This window comes from Heloderma suspectum, chromosome 2 (assembly GCF_057233095.1).
Source record: "Heloderma suspectum isolate Gila_16-S chromosome 2, 16-S_ref, whole genome shotgun sequence".
Lineage (NCBI taxonomy): Eukaryota > Metazoa > Chordata > Lepidosauria > Squamata > Helodermatidae > Heloderma > Heloderma suspectum.
The window spans coordinates 372987569-373011540 of NC_139459.1; the positions used below are offsets into that span (position 1 = coordinate 372987569).

Here is a 23972-nt window from a genome sequence, read left to right on the forward strand (position 1 = left end):
AATTAATATTAATATTAATATTAATATTAAGATGCTTTAATCAATGGGAGAAGAACCTTCACACTTCAAAGATGCGCACAACGGATGCGTACATTTGGAAAAATACGCGTGGAAATATGCATGGATTTTCATGCAAAAACAAAAGAAGCAAGCTCGCAAGCTCCTACAGACTCGAATCAGAACGAGCTTCGAGATGGAATTCGGAAAACTTCGGCGAGCTCGAGTTTTGCTGATTCGCACTTCCCTAGGGGCAGAACACTCTGCAGGAGGGGGCCACAGGTGCATCTCTCAGCCAGCTGTGCTGGTGTCCTGGATGTGGCATGCAGGAAAATTGGGAAATCCTTCCAAATGTGAAAGATATGTGCAAAGGCTGTGTGTGTGCGTGTGCTGCCACCTGCAGAACGCTATGGAGGGCGGGGGGGTAAAGGTGTTGGCAGCCCTGCAGAAACATCACAATTCATGCTCCATTTCAGGCTACCAGAGGCAGCTGAACTATAAGCACTCCGATGGCTCTTACAGCACCTTTGGAGAACATAACCAGGAGCCAGGGAACGCCTGGTGAGTTTGACAGTGCCAGCCTCGTCACCTCTAGGGCTGTGTGCATCTGCATTGTGAGATTCTACAGGAGACCTGAAAAGCTGCAGGATTTCTTTTTTAAAGCAGCAAGTTGCTAGTCCTTATGACTGGGAAGCTAGGAACGAAGGAAACTGACTTAAAAGGATTCAGACCAGTGGGACATGTAGCTAAGCCCAATACTGTCCACAGCGGGGGAGGGGAACCTTCGCTCAAGGTCCAAATTTGCAACACATCTAGAATATATACCCAGCTGACATTTAAGATCGTCACAGGAGGCCTTGCTGGTCATTCCAAAACTAACATAATGTCTCCATGCAGTACCTCCATGGTGGGCCTTCTCGGTAGTGGCACCCACCCTCTGGAACACCCTCCCCCGTGTGGTTCAGGAAGCAGAAAATGTGGCATGTTTCAAATGCCTCCTGACAATGCACTTGCTGACCTAGGGATGTCGGAGGAATCTGTCTGAGGGCTGAAGCTTGCTGACCTTTCAGTAGCTCATCCCCCCCCGGACTCTGGCTCGCTTACCTGAGAACTTGCCCAACTCGGTCTGTATTGAGTCGGGCCAGCTCACGGATTTTTGTTTTTTGTTGTTTTTCTTAAATCGCCATTTACACAAATCATAGCCGCAGTTTGTGTAATTTTGGCAAACTTCAGCCATAATAGGCTTAATTTGCACAAATTTTGGCACAAATCATGCCCACAATTTCTGCAAAATTAAGCATATTACAGCTACAATTTTCACAAATTAAGCAAATTATGGGCGAAATTTGCATAAATTACACAAATGCATAGCATCATAGAATCATGCAGCCACAGTGCGTAAATGGTGATTTTAGGGGCAGGGGATGTGAAAATTCCCAGATTTCAGGAAAAAGCCTGTGGCTTGGGCACTCCAGGGAAATCTGGCGAGCCCCAAAAGGGCCGGATTCCCCATGACGGCCACCCCTATGTTGACCCCGGCTCTCCCTGGCCTGTAATTAAGTTAATCGTGCTGCTCCGTCGTAGTGCTCCTGGTAGAGCTCTGTACTAGTACTGTAACTGGAATTGTTTTAATATTGTATTTTAAATGTGATTTTAATATTTATATGTGAACTGCTTAGGGATTTTATTACATGAAGCAACCCAGAAGTATCACAAATAAATCTCTTTGATGAGCTTCCGCCGGGCTTTAAAGACCTGGCTGCTCAGGCGGGCATTTGGGGTGGGTTCGGGTTTTCGAGAGCAGTGTTGTTTTGTTACGTTTTTGCTTTTGTTCAGTTGATTATGTAAATTTGCTATTAGGGTTAATAACATTTAATACTAGATGGGCGGCTAATAAGTCAAATAAATGAATAAAATATGGATTTGAGGATGGTGTGCCAGATCTATCTCGACAGGCATAATAAGACGGCTCGGACAGTCCCCTCTGATTTGGGCTTGTCTTGCAGGCTGACAGCTTTTGCGCTCAAGTCCTTTGCTCAGGCAAGGCGCCACATCTTTGTGGAAGAGCGCCACATCACAGATGCTCAGGCCTTTCTGGCCACCCAGCAGAAGGAGGATGGCTGTTTTCAAAGCACCGGATCCCTCTTGAACAACGCCCTAAAGGTAGGGAGGAGGGGAGAGAGAGAGAGAGAGAGAGAGAGAGAGAGAGGTATACATTTGTCAGAGGGTAGCGCGATCTCGGCCCAAGAAGTAGAATTTTTTTTTTTAAGCTACACATTTTCAGAAATGTTGTTTGAGCTGGGCTTTGGGGCACAGGGTTAAACTGGGAAGCATCAACGGAACATGCTGTTGAAATGGACCAGAAAAAGCTGGTGGCTCCAATGTCATGGGGAGCTGAATCTGCTCAGGGTTTCAGTCAGAACCAGCCAGAACACTAAAGGAGCTATCCAAGGTGATGAACCCTTTCCCCAAAATAGGTTCAGCACCTTGGACAGCTCCTTTAGAGTTCTGGCTGGTTCTGACTGAAACCCAGAATGGATTCACAACCCCACCACAATTGGAGCCACCAGTCTCCACTGAAGGGGGCTTTGGGCACCATCAAGTCCAACCCCCTGCTCAATGCCGTGGGGATGCTCTCGGGGGGCCGCATTCCGTCGGTGGGCAGGGCCAAAGGCAAAAAGGGCAGGGCCAAAAATGCCAGCATGTTTCAGCTTAAAGGTCTTCCTGCCTGTAACTAAGCCATAGAAGAGGCATTCCGACCTCATAGGCTGTGGGGAAAACCGCACACACCTGGGAAACCACCAAATGATCAGTCATCGGAGGAAAAGGGCCAGGGGGCAGGAACAACTGAGAACCCTGGGGGGGCAAATTCAGACCCCAGGCCTCAGTTTTTGCACCCTTACAGTAGAACAGCATGGATTGGAGTTCCCAATATTATGGACACAGCCAGGAAAAATACATGCTGCTATCATGTGAGGATTATAGAATAGAAGAGGGATCTGTAACAAAATGTTGCAGTGCGGAATGCTCCTTTTCATCCCTTGAACTTCCCCACATAAAACTTTTCCCATTTTTCCCTACAACAGTTGAAGTTCCATGTCCCCTGAGCATACTCAGTCCTCCTTGGGCTGTTTTTCCCCCCCCCAAAGATTCTTTGTCCTTCTGCAATCCTTTGGGCTTCCTCCCTTTTGTGTGTAGGTCATGCCATTTTGGCTGTGTAAGCAACGGCACTCACACCTGAGCACCGGAAATAGAGGGAATGAGGAATTATCTTGGGAGGAGCTCTAGGGAGAAGATGAATGACCTGCTCTTGTACTGCATGAAGCTGACAACTTCCTGCTTTCTCCCGTACAGGGTGGGGTTGATGATGAAGTCACACTCTCTGCTTACATCACCACTGCTTTGCTGGAGATCCCTCTGCCCGTCACTGTAAGTACCAATCTTCTCCCACCTGCAGCCATTCAAGGGCCCCCTCCACAGCCTGAGAAAACTTCCCGCAAAACTGAAGTAAAGAGTGGAAGCAGGGCCGGCCCTACCATTAGGCAGAGTGAGGCCATCGCCTCAGGCAGCAGATGGTGAGAGGCAGCAGCAAGGTGCTGGAGGAGAGAGAGCTGTGGGCCACGACGTGGTTTGCCTTGTGCTCTTAAGTTAGCCTGCTGCCTTCATTTGTGGCGAGTGATGCTACCCCATTGCCAGGGTCAAAAAAAGATTCAACTGCCAGCCCAGTCAGCTTTTGTACATGGAACGGGAGGGGGCGCCATCTTGTCCTCTGCCTCAGGCAGCAAAGTGTCTTAGGCCAGCCCTGAGTGGAAGATTAGCACAACTGGATCCATCTTGAATCCATTTATCCGAAGTTTGGTGTCCCTTTCAGCCATTAACCAAAGGATTTGTGATAGCTAGGAAAAAGGCTTTCGTAAGGATGGAAGGGGAATGTTTCCTTCTTATTTCCTTCTCACGCAAAGCCACTAGCTGTATTTATTTAGCAATTTTATATTTATTTATTAAAAATATTTATTTATTTATTTATTTATTTATTTTAAAATATTTCTTGACCGGCTGTCAGGGCAGAAGCCCTCCCAAGGCGGCTTACAACAATAAAACAGTTAAAATATTAAAAGTGATAAAAAACATAAGAACAATAATAGCCAACAATTAAAACAGCAATTAAAACCAACAATAAAACCAACAATGATGTTAACAGCAGCAGTAGCAGCCATATTAATAGAAGGCCAAGGTAAAATAATATGTTTTCAAGGCCTTCTTAAAAATCTGCAGTGACAGGGCATGGCACACCTCCAATGGCAGCTTGTTCCAAAGATGTGGGGCCACTGCAGAGAAGGCCCCCTCACGTGTGTTCACCCACCTGACTGCTCTCACAGCAAGTGGCTGTGTGTTCAGCTCTGTCTATTTCACAGCCTGAGGGCTCACTCCTATTGAGATAGTTGGTAGCCCCCAAACGTGGAGGCTATGGACTATCATATGCAGGGTGGCCGCAGCACAGAGGAGAGGATCTCCTCAGTGCTCTGGCCACCCTGCATCCTTGGCTAGATGCGTGTTTTCACGCATCTAGCTGCGGCTTCAGGGAGGGAAGAGGCCTGGAGACCAGAGAGGAAGCTGTCTAAAACAGCTTCTGCTGTCTCCTCCCCTCCCTGCCCCTGGGAACACCCTGTTTTCACCTTCTCTGCACTCCATTTACGAGGGCCAAGACAGTGGCAGTGTTGAAAGAACCACGCCAGCTATGAGGGGAAAGGGAGTGCGGTTGCTGGGAACTGAGGTCGGTTTTCTGGGAACTGAAAAATCCTATGGCTGTCTAGACAGTGTCTAGACAGTCATAGGATTGCTCTCTAAGGGTGTTATCTTTTTCACAGCCCTGGGCTGGGAAACTGGGGATTATGGTCTGGGATTCATTGTGACAACCTATTTGAATAAGACGTACGTCAGCCATGAAAGTCCATCCCTCTTGCTTAGTAACATACGGGCCACACCTCATTTCAGTCCGCATGTGATTATGATATAAGCCTGAGGGACACATTCCATTTCAGGGAAGCTCTTGGAGGCTGTATTCCAGTGGTGGGCATGGCTAAAGGCAAAGGGGAGGGCCGAGGGCAAAAGGGGTGGAGCCAATGTTACAAAAAATACCAGGTCGGCTGGATTTGGCCCCTGGGCCTGAAGTTCTACACCCCTGATATAATAGATATCTCTTTGTTAGGATAAACCGATTCAAGATGGCTCCAGTCATACTAATGCCCCCACTTGTTACTTCACTTATTATATTTCTGACCAGTTTGGGACTAGCCCATCCAACATAGATTACAAGCCCCCCGGGAGGGCTGGGTTGCATCTTTGTTCTGTACAGCACTATGCAGTGCTTAGGAATATATGCCATTCAAGTCAACTACCGTAGTTTCCCCAAGGCCTTCGGATATTGCCATGACCATGGCTTGAGATGAGCCTCTCCTTCCATCTTCCTCTCCAGGACTTCGTGGTGCGTAATGCTTTGTTCTGCCTGGAGATGGCAGCGCAAGCAAAAGAGGTCCAAGTTTACACCCGGGCCTTGTTGGCTTATGCCTTTGGCCTTGCAGGGAAAGAGGACAAGAGGAAAGAGATGTTGCAGTTTCTTGACGCAGAAGCTATGAAAGAAGGTGAGGAGTGAGCTCCCAATGGGCAATGGAACTTTATCAGCACCTTTTCCCACTTCTCTGGCTCTCCGTTTCATTCTTGGTGAAGGGAGGTGCTCCTTCTGATCCTTTTTCTATACAACCCAACAGCTGGGGTCTCACAACTTAATAACCCACATTCAAAGTTGGCTATGGGTCGAGGGCTGTTGCTGTGCTGTAGGTTGTTGTTGAAAAATGGGTTTTTGTGTTGTCTGAACACAGCCGTGCTAAAAAACCATGGAACAACCATGAAGAGAACCCATGGTTTGTTGTTGGGTTGTGAACTGTGGGTTGTTTGTGCTTAACAAACCATGGTTTGTTAGCATGGCTGGGTTCAGACAACACAACAACCCACATTTCAACAATCCACAATTCAATGGCAACCCATGATTCAACAAAAACCCACACTTAAACTATACTCAGCCTTGAATGTGGGTTATCATGTTGTGTAAACCCAGCTAATAAGTACCACTCATTTGCCTTAGAAGTGAGAGCTGGAGGAGGGTATTGCTTTTATTTATTTTATTTTTGTAATTTTGCTTCTGCATTCTTGACCCATGATGAAGATAAAGCAGCTTACAATCCAAAACAACAAAACACAATTAAACACACACACACACACACACACACACACAAAGGACATAATTTAAAAGTGGCTAAGCATGTGATCTATGAGAGTGGGAGAGATCCTGGATTCAAAACTCACTAAGCCACATGGGGACAAAAATGGTGGATGGCATGGATTACACAGATCCCCAACATTGGCTCTGAGAAAGAATAAGTGTCATGTTTCTACGTCCTCTCCCTTCGCAATCAACACACTCCAGGAAACAAAGCTTCAGGCTAACTCTACTTTATTAGCGAACTACTCGCTTCTTTACAGATGCAGATTCTAGGAAACTCTCAGACTGCCCGGAACCAGCTAATCCACAGATCTACAAATATCAATAGAGGAGACAAAGTGGAAGTTAGAGAAGTTGCCAGCAGTCTGGGTATGAACTACTCGGCCAGAAATGCTTGGCAGGGATGCCCCTCCCTTAGGGTGGCTCCCTCCTACGTTGGCTTGCACGAGTGGCCAACCTGGCAGAGCGTCTGAGCCCTGCCCCTCACTTTTCCCACTTTGCTCTGCGATGGACCCTAGCATCCCTCAAGTCATGCCCCTCGCCCTCCTCCTCCTCAGGTTGAGTTCTGACGGTGGAGGAATGGGGGAGCCGTTCAGGCTGGGCCAGCCATGTGTCAAAGTCTTGGGAAGAAAGTCTCACCATATCTGGCTCACTAGGGAGGGTGCCTCCCTCTGTTCTGGCTGTTCCTAATCTGATTCCGAATCTGAGCTGCCAGACATCTCCACATGCTCAGATTCATTCCTCACAGTAAGCAAGTATAGGGGGTTCACATGACCTTCCCCCACCCATACAATGCACAGAGATGATAATGATGGATGACGTGAAAACAGGAGTGCAGAACATCAGGCCCGTGGACAAAATGTGGCCCAGCTGTGGGCCAAATCTAGCCCTTCTAGGATCTAAATCCAGCCTTCTGGGGTTCTCCCGAGGGCCACACCCCCTTCCCCTGGCCTCTGACTGCCAGTCATTGGGTAGTTTTTGTGCAGTTTTCCTCCTTTCTAAAAGGTTGAAATGCCTCCCCTAAAGCCTAGTGATTGGCACTAAGGACTTTTTGAGCTAAAACATGCTGGTATTTTTGGTTTTTTGTACCCACTCCCTTGACCATTGGCTCTGCCCCCTTTTGTCTTCCATACCACCCACCACTGGAATGTGGCCCCCAACAGCTTCTCTGAAATTCAGTTCAATTCTTGGGTTGAAAGACGTTCAACACCCCTGACCTGAAAAGAAGGATTACACAGATCTCCTCCATTGGCCCAGAGAGAGACAGATGCATGTCTGCTGAGCCTGTTAAAGTCCAGCTGTTGATAATGCAGGAGAGAAAGGGAAGGAGATGCCTTCTTGTGAAGGAGCTATCTGGCCAACGCAGGTTTTATATTCATGTTACAAAATGCTTTGGAGAAAGAGAGCCCTGTTGAGCCTTGCGTGCAAAAAGGCCTTTAGCGGGGCCTGGAGTGTCTGACCCAAACACTAATAATTCCTTCTGCCTCTGAAGAGGATGGCTCCACTCACTGGCAGCGGCCCAGGAAGCAAGAGGAGAAGGCCAGCCCTCCATACTACCACCCACGCGCTCCCTCTGCAGAGGTAGAGATGACGTCCTATGTGCTCCTTGCCAGCCTGACCACACAGCTGGCACCGTCCCAGGAGGAACTGACGAAAGCCACCCACATCGTCAAGTGGTTTAGCAAGCAACAGAATCCCACTGGGGGATTCTCTTCCACTCAGGTAATTTCCTCCCTTCCAAGATCCAGGTACCTTCCATGCTGGAAGAGACGGAAGGGGCACAGCCAGGCCGTCCTGGTTTAGAAGAGGAGGAGTCCTAGTGGGGAGATTGTCTGACAATTTGGCAGCAAAATCCTGACCTCGCAGCAGTAAAAGAGCCCTTCTAAGCCAGGGATGGTGAACATTTTTCTGTCAACAGTTGCATTCCCATGGGGGTAATCTGTCAGGGGGCTGCATGCTGAGTGGGTGGGGCTGAAGCTAGTGGTGAAGAGAGCCAGAACCAACCTTTGACAGAGCTATCCCCTTTGCTCTCTCTTTCTGACACCCTCTTCCCCTTCTCTTTCTGACACCCCCTTTTCACCCTCTCTTTCTAACACTCCCCTTTCTCTTTCTGCCACCCCTTTTTGCTCTCTCTCTCTCTCTTTCTGACACCCTCTTCTTTCTTTCTCTGACACCCCTTTTTGCACTCTCTGACAATCCCTTTTCTCTTTCTGCCACCCCTTTTTGCTCTCTCTCTCTCTGACACCCTTTCCCCCTTCTCTCTCTGACACCTTCTTTTCTTTCTCCCCCTCTTTCTTTCTTTCTGCCTCCTCACTCTCTTTTTTTGACACACTATTCTCTCTCTCCCCCTTCCTCTTCTTCCCTGCCCAGTGGGCTGCCAGGGGGTCTTTGAAATTAGGCCAAGCATGGTTTTGTAGCTCAGGGACCACAGGTTGTTCTCTAGAGGAACTGAACAGTCAGGAGGCAGAACTGCACAGGACAACAGAGATGTTGCCGAACATCTGATTCCTTGGCTCAGAAGATGAACCTTGCAGACTCGTAATGCTTGTTGCGAAGTTAAGGTGAACGTTATGAACCCTCCTTCACCGAGTTCTTCTCTGGCTTGCTGCCATAGCACAAGGTCAGGTAGGGGTATACATAGCGTGATGCCCTTGTCTCTGAGAGAGGCTCTCGCACCCTGGCCTGTGTTGCAGGACACTGTGGTGGCACTCCAGGCCCTTTCCACGTACAGCGTCTTCATCTACTCGAAGAATGCAGCAGGCAGCAAAGTGACCCTGAGTTCCGGAGGAGGTTTCCAGAGGGAATTCCAGGTGGACAGCACCAACTCCCTGCTGCTCCAGTGCCAGGATCTGCCCAAAGTGCCCGGGGACTACAACACAGAAGTCACAGGGGAAGGTTCCATCTACATGCAGGTGAGTGTGCCAAGGCCGGCTCTGGTGCTGGGAGTGGAAGAGAGGGAAAACTGCTCTCAGGTCCCACTGGAGACAGTGGGGCAAAGAGATGGAGGAGGACACCAGAGGAAGCAGAGGAGCGAAGGGGGACAGAGCAGCTGAGGGTGGAGGGAGACTGGAGAAGGAAGGAAGAAGAGAGGGAGGAGGCTGTGGGCACACAGATGAAACCTTTGGCCATTTGTTGTTGCGGTTGCTGTTCAGTCGTTCAGTCGTGTCCGACTCTTCGTGACCCCATGGACCATAGCACACCAGGCCTTCCTGTCCTGCGCTCTCTCCTGGAGCATGCGCAAGTCCATATTCATTGCATCGGTGATGCTATCTAGCCATCTCATCCTCTGCCGTCCCCTTCTCCTTTTGCCTTCAGTCTTCCCCAGCATCAGGGTCTTTTCCAGGGAGTTTTTGCATTTGCTCAATCATGTCCGACTCTTCGTGACCCCATGGACCACAGCACGCCAGGCCTTCCTGCCCTCCGCTGTCTCCCGGAGCGTGCTCAATCCATCAGTCTCTATCTCACTGACCTTGTTGGCTTTTTGATGTCAATCTCCTTCCATCTTGTTTCTACATGAGCTTGCCATTTATCTTTTTTTATTATGCATAGATATTAGTTTTTTGTGTACATTTTTCCTAGCACATGCAGTAATGTATGCACTTTGAGTACATTTTTGAATGTACACAAGTACTTCACATTGCTGAAATGCTGGTGTGTGCACATTTTTCTCTAACGTACACATTTTGTGCACACCTTCTCCCGATACACAATTTTGGTGTGCATTTTCTCCCTGAGATGAAATGCATCAGAAAGCTCATGGGAATGGGGCGGCGGGGCAGGTCTGGCACAGCTCACTGAAAGGCTCAGGACTGGTGCAAATAGGGTAAATCAATTTTTTTTAATTTTAAAAAACACATAATGGAGCAAATTTCTCACCCATCCCTAGAAGCTGGGTGAGGATGAATTTCCTTGCAACAGAGGATTTATTTATTTCAAGTTAGTTTTAGGCTGCCTGTAAGGGAACATAAGAGCCCTGCTAGATCAGACCAAAGGTCCATCTAGTCCAGCATTCTGTTCACACAGTGGCCACCCAGCTGTCGACCAGGAACCCACAAGCAGATGGCGTACAAAATAAAAAACAATACAAAACTATGCAAAACACAATAGACAAGCAATGAATGAATATTCAGTAAAATACTATAAAACCTGCAGCCCACAGTCAATGCAAAGGCCATCACAACCAAGTGGGTCTTCAGAGCCTTCCTGAAGATATGCACCAAAGGGGCCTGATGAACCTGATGGAAGCTGATTCCAGAGGTGTGGGGCCACCACTGAGAAGGTCCTGTCCTTGGTACTCATCGGATAGTGGTTATCCGAGGACCAGCCTCAATACAATCTAGATCCCAGCAGCAGAACAGCACCGGCCAGCACTGCAGAATGTACGAATCAGTTAGTTATGGATGCGAGAGAAATTAATTGGTTCAAATTTTAATATCAGTTTCCCTAACTTCACACTTGTGAACCAATATGTGAACCAAAAGTCAGTTTTCCTTTGAACTTCGCACGTCTCAGAGTTTCACAATGGAGTTTTCCCAGTGGAGCCTGGTGGCCTATGGGCCTATGAATCCACTCTGGGTTTCAGTCAGAATTCTACAGGAGCTATCCAAGGTGCTGAACCCTATCCTCAAATTAGGTTCTGTGCCTTGGATAGCTCCTTTAGAGTTCTGTCTGGTTCTGTCTGAAACCCAGAATGGATTCAAAGCCCCACTGACATCAGAGCTCTCCAATAAAAAGAATGCATACAAAAATGTGTATAGTACTGAAAAGAGTGTTGAAAAATGCATGACATCCGGAAAACAGCTTGCAAAAAATTGTGCATATTAAGCAAAATTGCATACAAAAATGCATGTATCAGGAGAAACGCGCACAAAAATGCATATGGATTTTCATGGAAACTTTTTTTTTTTTTTAATGAAGACTGAAAAAAATTAAGAATTGAGAGAAGCAGAACCTGATAATCCCTGGGGTCAGTTTGCCCACAATCAGTGGCACAGGTTGGCTGTTTCCCCTGTCCTGACCTGGAAATTGATGCTTTCGAACTGTGGTGCTGGAGAAGACTCTTACGAGTCCCCTGGACTGCAAAGAGGTCAGATCAGTCCATCCTAAAGGAAATCAACCGTGAGTGCTCATGGGAAGGACAGATACTGAAGCTGAAGCTCAAATATTTTGGCCACCTAATGTGAAGAGAAAACTCCCTGGAAAAGACCCTGATGCTGGGAAAGACTGAAGGCAAAAGGAGAAGGGGACGGCAGAGGATGAGATGGCTAGATAGCATCACCGATGCAATGAATATGAACCTGAGCACACTCCGGGGGAGAGCGGAGGACAGGAAGGCCTGGCGTGCTATGGTCCATGGGGTCACGAAGAGTCGGACACGACTGAACGACTGAACAACAACAACGACCTGGAAAGGATGAGCTCCTCCTGGTGGGATTTATAGGAGTTCAGCAGTGGTCGAGAGTGAACAGCAAGAGTGATGGATCCAGAGGTAGAGAATGGGTGACAAATTTAGCAGGTCAAGACGAGACTTGGAGAACAAATATGGTCAGAGAGCAGCCCTTCGGGACCCTGGACAATTCCTAGGGAAGAGTTGTTCTGACAAGGGCTGGGTGCTGACTGAGCAATTATACTGATCCTCAGCTTGACAGCCCCTCCCAGGACCTGCCCCCTTGCTGAAGAATAAGGATCCTTAAAGGGGCAATGCTCTTGCCTGAAGGTTGGCACTCCATCACCTCTTTGCTAGCTCCTATTTCACATGGCCTATGGTTGTGTGGAGACTCAATGGCACTTGAGACCTTATTTGGGTCCAGCTCAGAGGCTTTAGTCACTGGGGGTCCTGGTTCAAGAGTCTCAGGACTGGTAGGTCTCTGGTTGCTAGACTGGAGATCAGTGGTGTCAGGGTCCAAATCCAACAGTTCTACTGGTCCTTCTCCCTCTGCGACATTGACCCAAGTCATGGCTGGAGGTCTGGGTCATCATAACAAACACAGCCACAGAAAGTAGGGGTGCATGAGAAATTTGTTTCAATTTGTTTTTGAGCCTTCTGAACTGAACACAGACTCAGACACAATCTGCGGTCGAAGTCTGTACATTTCCGAGCTTGCAGTGTGATTCGCAGACCCCAAAGCATGGGTTCGACAACACTCATTGATTTGAAAGATGTGCATGAAAAAATGCATACCTTTGAAAAATGCAAAAAAACTACACCGTAATCAATGGGAGAAGAATGCGTGCATTTCAAAGATGCACACGATTGATGTGTACATTTGGAAAAGTATGCACTGATTTTCATGCGAAAACGAATAAACAAAGCTCATGATCTGATACAGACTCGAGTCGGAATGAGCTTCAGGATGGAACTCGGAGAACTTCGGCAAGATTGAGTTCTGTTGGTTCACACATCACTAACATAGAGTGTCATTTCCTTTCCAGACCACCTTAAAGTACAATGTGCAGCTGGATCAGGAGGAATCACCTTTTGCGCTGGATGTGCACACGGTTCCTGAGGCCTGCACTGGACCCAAGGCCCACAGAACATTTGATGTTGCTATAAACGTCAGGTAATTTCTACATGGGCCATGGCTGAGTGAGAATATGGCTCACTACGTCAGCACTAGGGCTGGGAAGACAGAGAGGGACCCTTGCTGGCTGAATGGCCACCACTTCCCTTGCCAGTATTGTATTACTTTGTTGTATTCATATCCTGCAGTTCCTCTAGGGATGGGCGAACGAGCAATGTTTGGGATCACTAGGACTCTCTCAACATCGTCTCACCACTCTTCTCATGCCCAATTCCTGTTCACGTTTGTGATCGCCGCTCGTTCTGCAGGAACAGGAAAATTGTGGAAATCAAGCAGCAGCCAAATGTGAGATTTCCACAAATTTCCCCAAATTTGCGCAACTTTCCTTCATAGATTAAAGTGGGGCTGATTCAGTCTACAGGGAAATTTCTGCAAATTAGGACATTTGCACAAAATTGAACCAGGAAGGGTGCACAAATCGAACGTCATTTTTGTGAACCATCCAGAGAGCTTCAGCTATGGGGCGGTGTAGAGAATTATTTATTTATGTATTCATTTCATTTCTATCCTGACCAATAGCCGAAGCTCTCTGGGCGGTTCACAAAAATTAAAACCAAAGAGCACATAATAAAACAATATAAATTATATAAAACATTAAAACCACAGTAAACAATACAACCAGAAGAAAACCAGAATAAAACCAGAATAAAACCTAGTAGCAATGCAGGGATTTAAAATACCGATTTAAAACAGCACAGCTAAAAGTCTAGAAAGCTAAAATGCCTGGAAAAACAAAAGGTCTTCACCCGGCACCGGAAGGAATGCAATGTATGTGCCAGGCGAACCTCACTAGGGAGCTCATTCCACAGCCGGGGGGCCACAGCAGAAAAGGCCCTCCTCCTAGTAGCCACCCGCCTCACTTCCTTTGGCAGGTATATATATAATATAATAAATGAAATCCCTGAAGTGACATGTCTGGCAATTTGTTAACATTTTCGACAGACACACACTTGCGATCCCATTCAGGGCTTTGAACAGGACATGCCTGCATGTTTTGCAAGCAAAAACGAAATTCTCAGACATCCCCACTTTTCTCCAAGGCATCATACATGATCTACCTCTCCATTTTATAACTACCCTGGGAGCTAGGATTGGCATAGTCAGTGACTGGCTCACAGTCAACCACTGGATTTCACAGCCAAATGGGTAGTAGAACTAAGGCATCTCCAGCCCCAGTCCACCCTAAAAACTACACCACACTGGCTCTTATTGAGCAAGGGGTTGGACTAGAAGATCTCCATGGACCCTTCCAACACTCTGATCCCTAGGGCTTCAACAGGCCCAGAGATAACCTGCGTCACACTTGACAGAATATCAGCTGATCTACCTCACAGAGGCAATGCAGTGTAATGGCCGGGCCTGGAGTAGGGAGAAATCATTTGTGAAATCGCTTCCTTTCCCTCTTTGTCTCCCAGTTATTCCAGCCAGCGCCCAGACTCCAATATGGTGATTGTCGACATTAAGATGCTGTCTGGATTCATCCCAGTGAAATCCTCTGTAAGGAAGGTAACAGCCCTGTTTGTTTGTTGGGCTGCCACAGCCAAAGAACCATCTCTAGGAACATTGGAAGCTGCCTTACACTGAGATAGGGGTGGACGAAAGTCCCTACCTGTTCTCGAAGGATGTTCGCGGTGGGGGGGAGGCGCTTCGCTGCTCCCCCCGCGAAGTTCCGGCCGGGGGGGGAGGCTTCCCGCCTCGCCCCGGCCGAAATTCAGGCCAGGGGGGAGGCTTCCCGCCTCGCCCCGGCCGAAATTCAGGCCGGGGAGGAGGCTTCCCGCCTCGCCTGGCCATGAACGCGAAAGTTTTTTTTTTTTAAACGCCCCCTGATAGGCTACATGACGATTCACGTAGCCTATCACGGCTAGATCTGCAAAGTCAGCCGTGATAGGCTACGTCAATCGTCACGTAGCCTATCATGAGTGACTTTAAAAAAAAAAAAAAAAGCGCGTACGCTAATGGCGGCCCCCATAGGGAGCTGCCATTCGCGTTCCTTATTTGGTCGCTGTAGTCTACGTAAATGTTTACATAGACTACGGCGAAAATAAGGGCAACGCAAATAGCATTGCCCTTATTTTCGCCGTAGTCTACGTAAATCTTTACGTAGACTACAGCGACCAAATAAGGAACGGGAATGGCGGCTCCCTATGGGGGCCGCCATTATCCGTACACACTTTTTTTTTTTTTTAAGTCACCCGTGATAGGCTACGTGACGATTGACGTAGCTTATCATGGCTGACTTTGCAAATCTAGCCGTGATAGGCTACGTGAATCGTCACGTAGCCTATCAGGGGGCGTTTTTTTTTTTCTTTGATTGCAATGGCGGCGGCGGCAGCTGGTCGAAAGACCGGCTGCAGCTCCCGCCCCGCTCAAACACCCGCTGAACCGCCAGCCGGACCCGCCGCCGGGAGGGACATTCAGCGAAGGTAAGTCCCGTCCCAGGGGGGGTGCGGGGGGGGGTTCGGAGGATTTCTCCCCGAAACTTGTTTGGGGGGCCGAACACGTTGGCGCTCGGCCCCCCGAAGTTTCGGGGAGAAATTCTCCGCCAGCCCTACACTGAGACAGACCTTAGGTCCATCTAGCCCAGTATTGTCAACACTGACTGGCAGCAGCGGCTCTCCAGGGGCTCGGGCAGGAATTTTTCAGCTCTACCTGGAGAAGCCGGGGGTCAAAGCTGGGATCTTTGACGTGCAAAAACATGTGCTCTACCACTAAGCCAGGGCCCCTCCCTCTGTTGACATTAGGAGGCCTCAGAAGATCAGGACTGCCCTAGCTGGATCTCATCCCTCCACCCTCTCCCCCTCCTTCTCCTTTTCCGGAGAGCTTGGGGAGAAATGTATCCATTTTGGGAGACTGTCTGTGTCCCTCTGAATCCGAATCTTTAGGAGCGTTCAAATTCAGTCGGCTTGGGAGGAGCCCTGCTTTGATTCAAACATCTCCTGACTCTGTCCGAATCAGTCCAGTTCAGTTTCTGGATCTGGGATCAGCCAGATCTGAGGCACACCCCTGCTTGATACCATTACTCAATAATAACGAAGCTTTCTCCATTTTGACCCCTCCAGCTGCAAAGGCAAGGTCAGGTGAGGCGGACAGAAGTGAGCACCAGTCATGTCCTGTTGTATTTGGAGCAGGTGAGTGAGGAGTATGGCCCAGAAGGGCGGGCAAGAGAACTGTTCCTTTTGGAGGGCCAATGGGCACAGTGAGGGGAGGTGGTTTTTCCCCTCCTTCTCTCTCTCCCTCCCTAACGTCCTATAACCTGGGAAACGCAACGCGTGCTCATGAGGCAGTAAAGCTGTTCTGATTGATTGATTCTCATTGCAAACTCTCCCCCCGCCCCACCCGTCCCACTGCCCACCACCATGGGAGAACGGGCATTGCAGTTCTCTCAGGAATTCCCCGGAATGGGGTAATTCCCTTCTCTCGCGTGATTTGGTTATATTCCAGAGATGGGGACAAGAAGCAAAATGCTCCTCTTCTTGGCCCCACTCCTTCTCCAACAACACTCTGGAGGAGGGGAGGATTAAGAAGAGCTGTGCTAAGCAAGCCAAAGGCCTATCTAGTCATAGGAAAATGGGAAAGTGCTTTATGTTTAGTCAAGCCATTGGTCCATCTAGCCCAGTATTGTCAGCACTGACTGGCAGCATCCCACTCGGTAGTCCCTTGAAGCTTGCAGGAAAAGCTGGTAAGCAGGAAGGCAGATCAACACAGAAAGAAAATAGGACTTTGGATAGGTCTGAATGGGTCCTGCTGGCTGGAACTCTCTCCTACTATACTATCCTCCTAGAGGAGGATGTTGTCTCAGCAGGGAGCTAAAGCCAACTGAAGCCTTATGTATGCTGACAAAACCGGGCGTGTTTTGTCCACCCCACCTGGAAGGTTTAATCCTCACCCCACCAGCGCATGGTGGTCCCAACCCAGATTAGGGGCCGGTGAGCTTATAGTAAAGTTTAAAGAAAAGTAGGCTCTGCTAGAGGATTCACATTCAATGTATCATCTAGTTTAGCCCCGAGAGAGAGAGAGAGAAAGAGAAACACTCCTGTGAGCAAGCCACTGGGACTTAATAAATATCTACTGCAGAGAGGTCTGACTGCCAGTGGGGAAAAAGCAAACCCAAGTTCACATCCTCCCATCATCATCACACAATGGGAAGTATTGGCAGATCTGTCAGGTCCAGACACTCACTGCAGGCCTAACTCCTTCGAGACTCGAAGCTCTACCCCAGGGGTGGGCAATGTGTGGCCCACCAGATGTTGTTGGATGACAACTAGGGATGGCCATGAATTTCTCCACGAATCTTGGGGAGGCCGAATGCCAACGCATTCAGCCCCCCCAAATTGTTGGTGAAATTCTCTGCTCCCCCCCCCCAGGATGGGACTTACCTCCCTCGAATGTCCCTCTCGGCGGCGGGTCCCGGCGGCGGTTCGGTGGGGGGGGGGGTGGCTGGTCTTCCGACCGGCTGCCGCCGCCACCTTTACAAAATAAAGTAAAAAACAAACAAACAACAACACGTGATAGGCTACGTAATGATTTACGTAGCCTATCACGGCTAGCTTTCCAAAGTCAGCCGTGATAGGCTACGTAAATCGTTACGTAGCCTATCACGGGTGACTTTGAAAAAAAAAAAAAGCGCGTACGCAAATGGCGGCGCCCATGAATTTCGGCCGGGCGAGGCGGGGCGCCTCCCCCCCCGGCCTGAACTTCGGGGGGAGAACCAAAGTGCCTCCCCACCACCGCGAAGCAAGCTGTGGGACCAGGTAAGTGACTTTCGTACATCACTAAACAACTCCCGCCAGCATAGGCAAAAGTGACAGATGATGGAAGTTGTAGTCCAACAACATCTGGACAGCCACAAGTTCCCCATTCCTGCTCTACCTGATGCTTTAATGGGCTGCTTCTTTTTATTTATAAGATCCTGTGTGATTTTTAGATGGTTAGATAGTATTTGTTATGTTACTTCTTTTATTGTAGATTTTACTGTCGTTACCTTCCTTGGGCATATTTTATGGAAAGGTGTGGTACAATACATAAAATACATAAATACAATACATAAATACATAAAATAATAAATTGTCTCCTTGCTGGCACTCTTGTCATAGAACTGCCTTTCCCAACCTGGTGCCTTCCAGATGTTTTGGGCAACAACTCCCAGCATTCCCAACCATTGACCAAGCTGGCTACAGCTGCAGAGCTGCAGTCCAAAACATTTGGGGCAACCAGGTTGGGGGAGGCTGTTATAGAATGATAGAATTGGAAGGGATCTTGGAGGTCATCTAGTCCAACCCCCTGCTCAATGCAGAATCTGCAGCATCCCTGAGAGATGGCTGGCCTGTCCCTGTGAGGACTCACTTTCCAGGTCTGTGTATCTATTAGCCAGATCAGATCTCAAACAAACCCATCTGCTTGTCCATAGGTGAATAACGTGACCCAGAGTTACTCCTTCACGGTGGAGCAGGACATGCCTATCCAGGGCCTGAAACCAGCCTTCGTAACTGTCTATGATTACTATGAAACTGGTGAGAAAGGACTGCAGATGGAAGACCTGCTCAGATGATCATCATCGTCATCATCCCATCTTTTAGTTAATTCTTGAAGCAGCTTACAAAAAAATTAAAAATGCCATTCACAGAGAGGGGAGCACGGAGGGGGAGAGAGACACACATACACACAGAAGGTGAGAGAGACACACAACAGAGAGAGACAGAGAGATGGAGACACAGACAGAAATACAGAGAGGGACAGAGAGACATGGAGGGTGGAGAAAGAGAGGGAGAGAGAGAGAGAGAGGGAGAGACACACACACACAGAGACACAGAAAGACAGAGACCGTGGGGAGAGACACAGAGAGAGGGACAGACAGACAGACACAGAAAGACAGAGAGGGACATGGAGGGTGGAGAGAGAGACACACACACACAGAGAGAGAGAGAGAGAGAGAGAGAGAAACACAGAGACAGACAGACACAGAAAGACAGAGCGGGTGGGGGGAGGACAGACAGACAGAGAATGGGGAGAGAGAGACACACAGAGACACACACACACATAGAGAGAGGCAGACAGACAGATTGTAAAACCACCCCTTTAAAACAAAACACAAAGACATTGGCAACAGCTGGAATTTATTGAGGAAGCTGCAGGAGGCGGAGTCTTGGAGCTTCGTCAAAGGGAGCTTTTATCCTGCTATTGAGATTGGTTACTCACGGAGGTTTGCAGGTCCTTTAGGTGATGTCGTCAACCTCCAGGGCATCTCCCACACTAAATGACATTTATTCTGTTTTTTTTAAAGATCGGAGATAATGAGCTATGAAATTACGGTGCTTGAGTTTCACTTGAGTTCCCTCATGAAAAGAGGAAAAGCCACAATAAGAGGAGCTAGGCCACAGCGCCATCTAGCAGCTACATAATGAAATATATGGAAGACTCAGATAAGGGGGAAAAGGGGGGGAAGGAAGTGCATGTAAAGGGAGTCCATCGTGATCCTTCATTTAAAATGGAAGCAGAAAGCTCCACTTTAAATGCGGGATTTTAGGCTGGTGTAGAGATGCTCTGGGAGAAACATACATCTGTGCCCTGACCATCTTTCCATTTCCCCCCCCCCCGTTTTTACAGATGAAAATGCCGTGGCTGAGTACAGCGCCCCTTGCAGTACAGGTAGAGTATGAACAGAGATTGTCTCTCGCCAGAACTTCCAGCCCTGTCGAAAAAGACCCAGTGGAAGCTGGTGGCTCCAATGTCAGCGGGGCTGTGTGACCCCGCTCTGGGTTTCAGTCAGAACCAGTATTTCAGTCAGAACCAGAACCATTTCAGCACCTTGGATAGCTCCTTTAGAGTTCTGACTGAAACCCAGAGTGGGTTCACAGCCCCACTGACATCAGAGCCACCAGCCTCTACTGAAAAGACCACATCATAAGAGGGTATGCCACAAGCAGGGTGCCACAACAGAAAAGGCCCCAGCATCTCAGCTCCTCCTGTCCCACCACCGCTGGTCCCAGTAATGTGCATGGCGTAAGGTAGGATGCAGGTAGGCCACCTCAGAGACCCCAAAGGGCCTGCTAAGCAGGGCTGGCGCAGAACCTTTTGCTTCCCGAGACAAAGGACTTCCATTTCATTCCATGGACAAAAGCCAACTGGACTGGCAGCTGAGTCTTACCTCAGTGCTGGGACAGGGCAGCATCTTCCACACCTGAGGGCAGGAGACCAGCTTTGGGAGCACAGGGCAGGCTGCCTGCAGCACACAGCTCTGTTCTCCAGCTGCTTGCTGCTACTCCCACCCTCTTCTGCCACCTGAGGCAGCTGCCTCGCTCTGCTTAACGGTAGGGCCGGCCCTACTATGGCTCTGAAACTGTCACCGACATCAGACAAAAGAGAGCCAGTATGGTGTAGTGGATAGAGTGTTGGACTGGGAAGACCCGGGTCCAAGTCCACCCTAGGCCAGGAAGCTCACTGGCCCAGTCACTGACTCTCAGCCTAATCTACCTCACAGGTAGAGAGTACCTCTAAGGTACCTCCTAGAGAGCCATCCCGTGATCCCCTGGGAGAGAATCCCAGGGACCATAGAATGGCCCAGAAAACCCCTTCCGAGGTCGGAGACAGCGCTCTGACTTCGGAAGGAGGAGTCGGAGATACACACACACCCCGACCCTCTTGCAGCTGCACTGGCTGCCTCTCCAAGGTCAGAAAATCGACCTGAGAGAGGGAGGAAATTGAGCATTCTGGTGGGCGGGGAGGGGAGGAGACCGGAGAGGCCAGGATACAATTTATCCTGAGCCCCATCCTTCCGCCTCCAAAGCGCCCTCGCTAGAAGGGCTCAAAAGCCCATCGAGTGAAAAACTGAAAGATCTGAGGATGGGGAGGCGAAGATCACCCCCTATACTCCTCCTGCCCTGCCAGCTTCAGCCCCGTAGGGCGTAGGGATACCGGAAGGCTCCAGGTTTGGGGGCTTCCAAGCAGTGAGGGCACAGCCCTTAGGCAGAAAAGACCTGCACTGTGGTCTTTCAATACCAGGTGAAGACCTTTTTATTTCCCCAGCCTGTTTAGCTGTTCAGGTTTAAAAATTATTCAAGTGCATTTTTAGATCTTCGCAGTGCTGCTGGCTTTTATCTTGGTTACTACTTTGGTTTTCTTCTGTTTTAAACGTATGATTTTACATTGTTTCACTACATGATTGTATTGGATGGTTTTAAGCTTTGTCTTGTAAACTGCCCAGAGAGCTTCAACTAGTGGGCAGCATAGAAATGTAATAGGTAAACATAAATAAATTGGGCAATCTCTGATCAAATGCTAGGCCTCAGGGTATTTTTATGCTCTTTCCTCCATTGCAGGTGAAACTAAACTGGGGAATGCATGAAGACGGAACAACATCCATCTTCCTCCTGCTCGATCTTACCGACAGCTTCCTTCCACTCATGTGGGCAGACAGTACAGCAGAAATTGCTCCTTTCCATTCATTCCTGCCCACATATTCCTTCCTGAGATCATCATCAGTGGTTTTGCTCCCAGTGCCTTGAAATATGGCCTTCTCAGTGGTAGCCCCATCCCACCCACACACCCCAACCCCTGTTATCAAATGCCTTCCCCAGAGAGGTCCACCTGGCACTTACGTTTTGTTCCTTCTGGCCCCAAAGGCCTTTTAATTCCGTGCGTGCCTTTGTTGCTGTGCTGTTTTAAAGTGGTTACTTTTTAACACTTTTTAAGATCTCCATGTTCGACGTCGGTTATATTTTAGTCTCTGGGGGTGTTTGTGCTGCTTTCTGATCCGATTTTGTGTGTATGGATTTTTGGAGTTCATCTTTGTTTTAGTGTGTGCTGCCGTGGGAACAATTTGCTACAGGGTGACTGATACATTTGAGAAATAATCAAGCAGAGACAGAAGAGAACAAGTATCTTTTCCAGGCACAGCCAACTGAACGACGACTCCTGGTCCCTTTCAGTTGTTACCAAATCTGTTCTAAACAGCATGTAGGTCCCAACGCGTATTGCTCTGTCTATACCCGGTATAACAAGCTGAAGCCCTGTGGAAGAAAAGAATAATAGACAGGAAGGTCTGTTAAAAGTATGTCATGCTACCATTGTCTGAAGCTCTTCCCATTTTGAGGCCAGAAAAGAGACAGAGTCTTCTGCATATCTGTTTCTTCTCTCTAGCAGGATAAAATAAAATGTGTTTTCTGTTCCAATACTTGTCTTAAGTGTATTTCTAACTGATTGGGGGGGGGGGATCTTTTTTCCCAAAAAACTATGTCATCTTATAATCTCTGTTCTTTTCTCGTCAAAATCCTGCCCAGAGTTAGGGCCAAACTATTTGCTGGGCAGGCAGCTCTAGCAACACAAGCTGATGCTGAAAAGCTGTCAAGTGTTGTATGGCAGAGGGGACTGACGAACCCACCCAATGGAAGTTCATTCCAGAGGTGTGGGGCCACTACCAAAAAGGCCCTCCCCCTTGTAGTCGCAAACCTAAATGTGTTGGTGGTGGGCAAGTGAAAAGGAACCTCTGTTGATGACCTCAGAATGCAGGCAGGCTGGTATGGTTGAAGGCAGTCCTCCAAGTAACTTGGTCCCAAACCATTTCAAGGTTTTAAAAGTTAAAATCAGCACTTTAAATTAGGGATGTATGAGAAACGATTCAGTTCATTTTTTATCAGGAGTAACCCAATTTGCACCTTCCGGATCTTTCGCAGACTCAGATGGAATCTACAGCTGAAATCTGTACATTTCCAAGCTTGTAATGGGATTTGCGGGCCATAAAAAGATGTATTCAACAGCATCCATACATTTGAAAAATGCCTATGAAAAAATGCGTACTTATGAAAAATGCGCACAAACACACTTTAGTCAACGAGAGAAGAATGCCCAGATTTCAAAGATGCACAAAACGGATGCGTACATTTGGAAAAATACACATGGAAACATGCACAGATTTTAACGTGAAAAGAAAAAAACAAAGCTCGCAATCTTATACAGACTCTAGTCGGAACGAGTTTCGAGATGGAATTCGGAAAACTTCAGCAAGATCCAGTTTTGCTGATTTGCACAGCTATACTTCAAACTGGGCTCGGAAATGCACCGGCAGCCAATGCAGCTGGTGCAGCATCAGTGTCACAGGAGCTGACCGCCCAGCCCCCACCAATATCCAGGTGGCTGCACTCTGCCCCCAAGTTTCCAGTCTTTAAAGGCAGCGCATTACCGTAGTCCCGCCTGGATGTCACCACAGCATGAATAACCAAGAGGGGCTGCAGCTGGACTACCAGCCTAAGCTGGAAAAGTACTCCTGGCCTCCTCCACCACTTGGGCTTCCCCCAGAAGCACCAAGTCCAGGAGCACAACCAAGATGTGCCACTTGGTCTTTATTGGATTTGGTTTTGGAAGAATGGCAAGCAGGCAGCTGTGAACTTACACAGAGTCCTATGCCGGGTCTAGGAGCGTATGTATCCTCATTTGGTACAGCACTTGGAAGCTGCTATAACGTTACAGTTAGTTCTCACAGCTGCACAGTGAACGCTAGTGCTTTTTGCTACTAAAAAAAGTTAGATGATGTCAATAGCTATCTTGCACAGTTTGTACTTTTCTTGATAAGTTTCTCTCTTTGCTGTGAGAAACTTTCTTTCCTGTGGAAACCCCACCACCACCTTTCTCCTCCTTGGTGAAGGGAGGGAGGGGCGTGCGTGCGTCTTGTGATAGTCTTTAACTCAGAGAGACCAGCCCTATAAAATCCTGAGCAGATTGACCTGTTACCTGTTTTCTTCTGAGAGGGGGAAGGTGCACCACCTGCTCAGGAAAACAGCCCTGGGACGATGCCTGTTGCCCCAAGGGAACCAGAGCAACACCGACTGAGGGGATTGTGATCCACTGACTGACGGGCTATGTAAGCTTCTCTTTGCTTTCATTATCTGCATCCATTTTCCATCAATGAACTATCATTCTTTCACACAAGTGGACATAAGTCATACTGGTACCTTCGAATCTGTTTAATGTGGGTCCTGGCTGGATCAGGGCCCAGGCTTAAGACATGATCCTTCAGAGGGAGTGCAACCCCATCTAAGATCAGATGTATTTCTAAACAGATTGGTCCGTTTCCCTATCCATGGTATCGCCATCTTGTCTGGATGACATCTCCGCTTGTTTGC

The 23972-nt window shown here is 48.4% G+C and overlaps 1 protein-coding gene across 1 annotated transcript in view; it reads left to right on the forward strand.

The window, feature by feature from the left end:
- Positions 1-22032, forward strand: part of LOC146356136 (alpha-2-macroglobulin-like) — an 83668-nt gene extending 61636 nt beyond the window's left edge. Inside the window, exons 25-36 of the mRNA XM_084831160.1 lie at positions 474-558; positions 2004-2160; positions 3352-3426; positions 5474-5639; positions 7770-7999; positions 8971-9189; positions 12710-12837; positions 14274-14364; positions 15918-15986; positions 18266-18368; positions 19462-19503; positions 21174-22032. Coding sequence (XP_084687286.1) covers positions 474-558; positions 2004-2160; positions 3352-3426; positions 5474-5639; positions 7770-7999; positions 8971-9189; positions 12710-12837; positions 14274-14364; positions 15918-15986; positions 18266-18368; positions 19462-19503; positions 21174-21199 — 1391 coding nt within the window. The 3' untranslated portion in view covers positions 21200-22032. The remainder of the gene's footprint in view (positions 1-473; positions 559-2003; positions 2161-3351; positions 3427-5473; positions 5640-7769; positions 8000-8970; positions 9190-12709; positions 12838-14273; positions 14365-15917; positions 15987-18265; positions 18369-19461; positions 19504-21173) is intronic.
- Positions 22033-23972: the final 1940 nt, after the last annotated feature.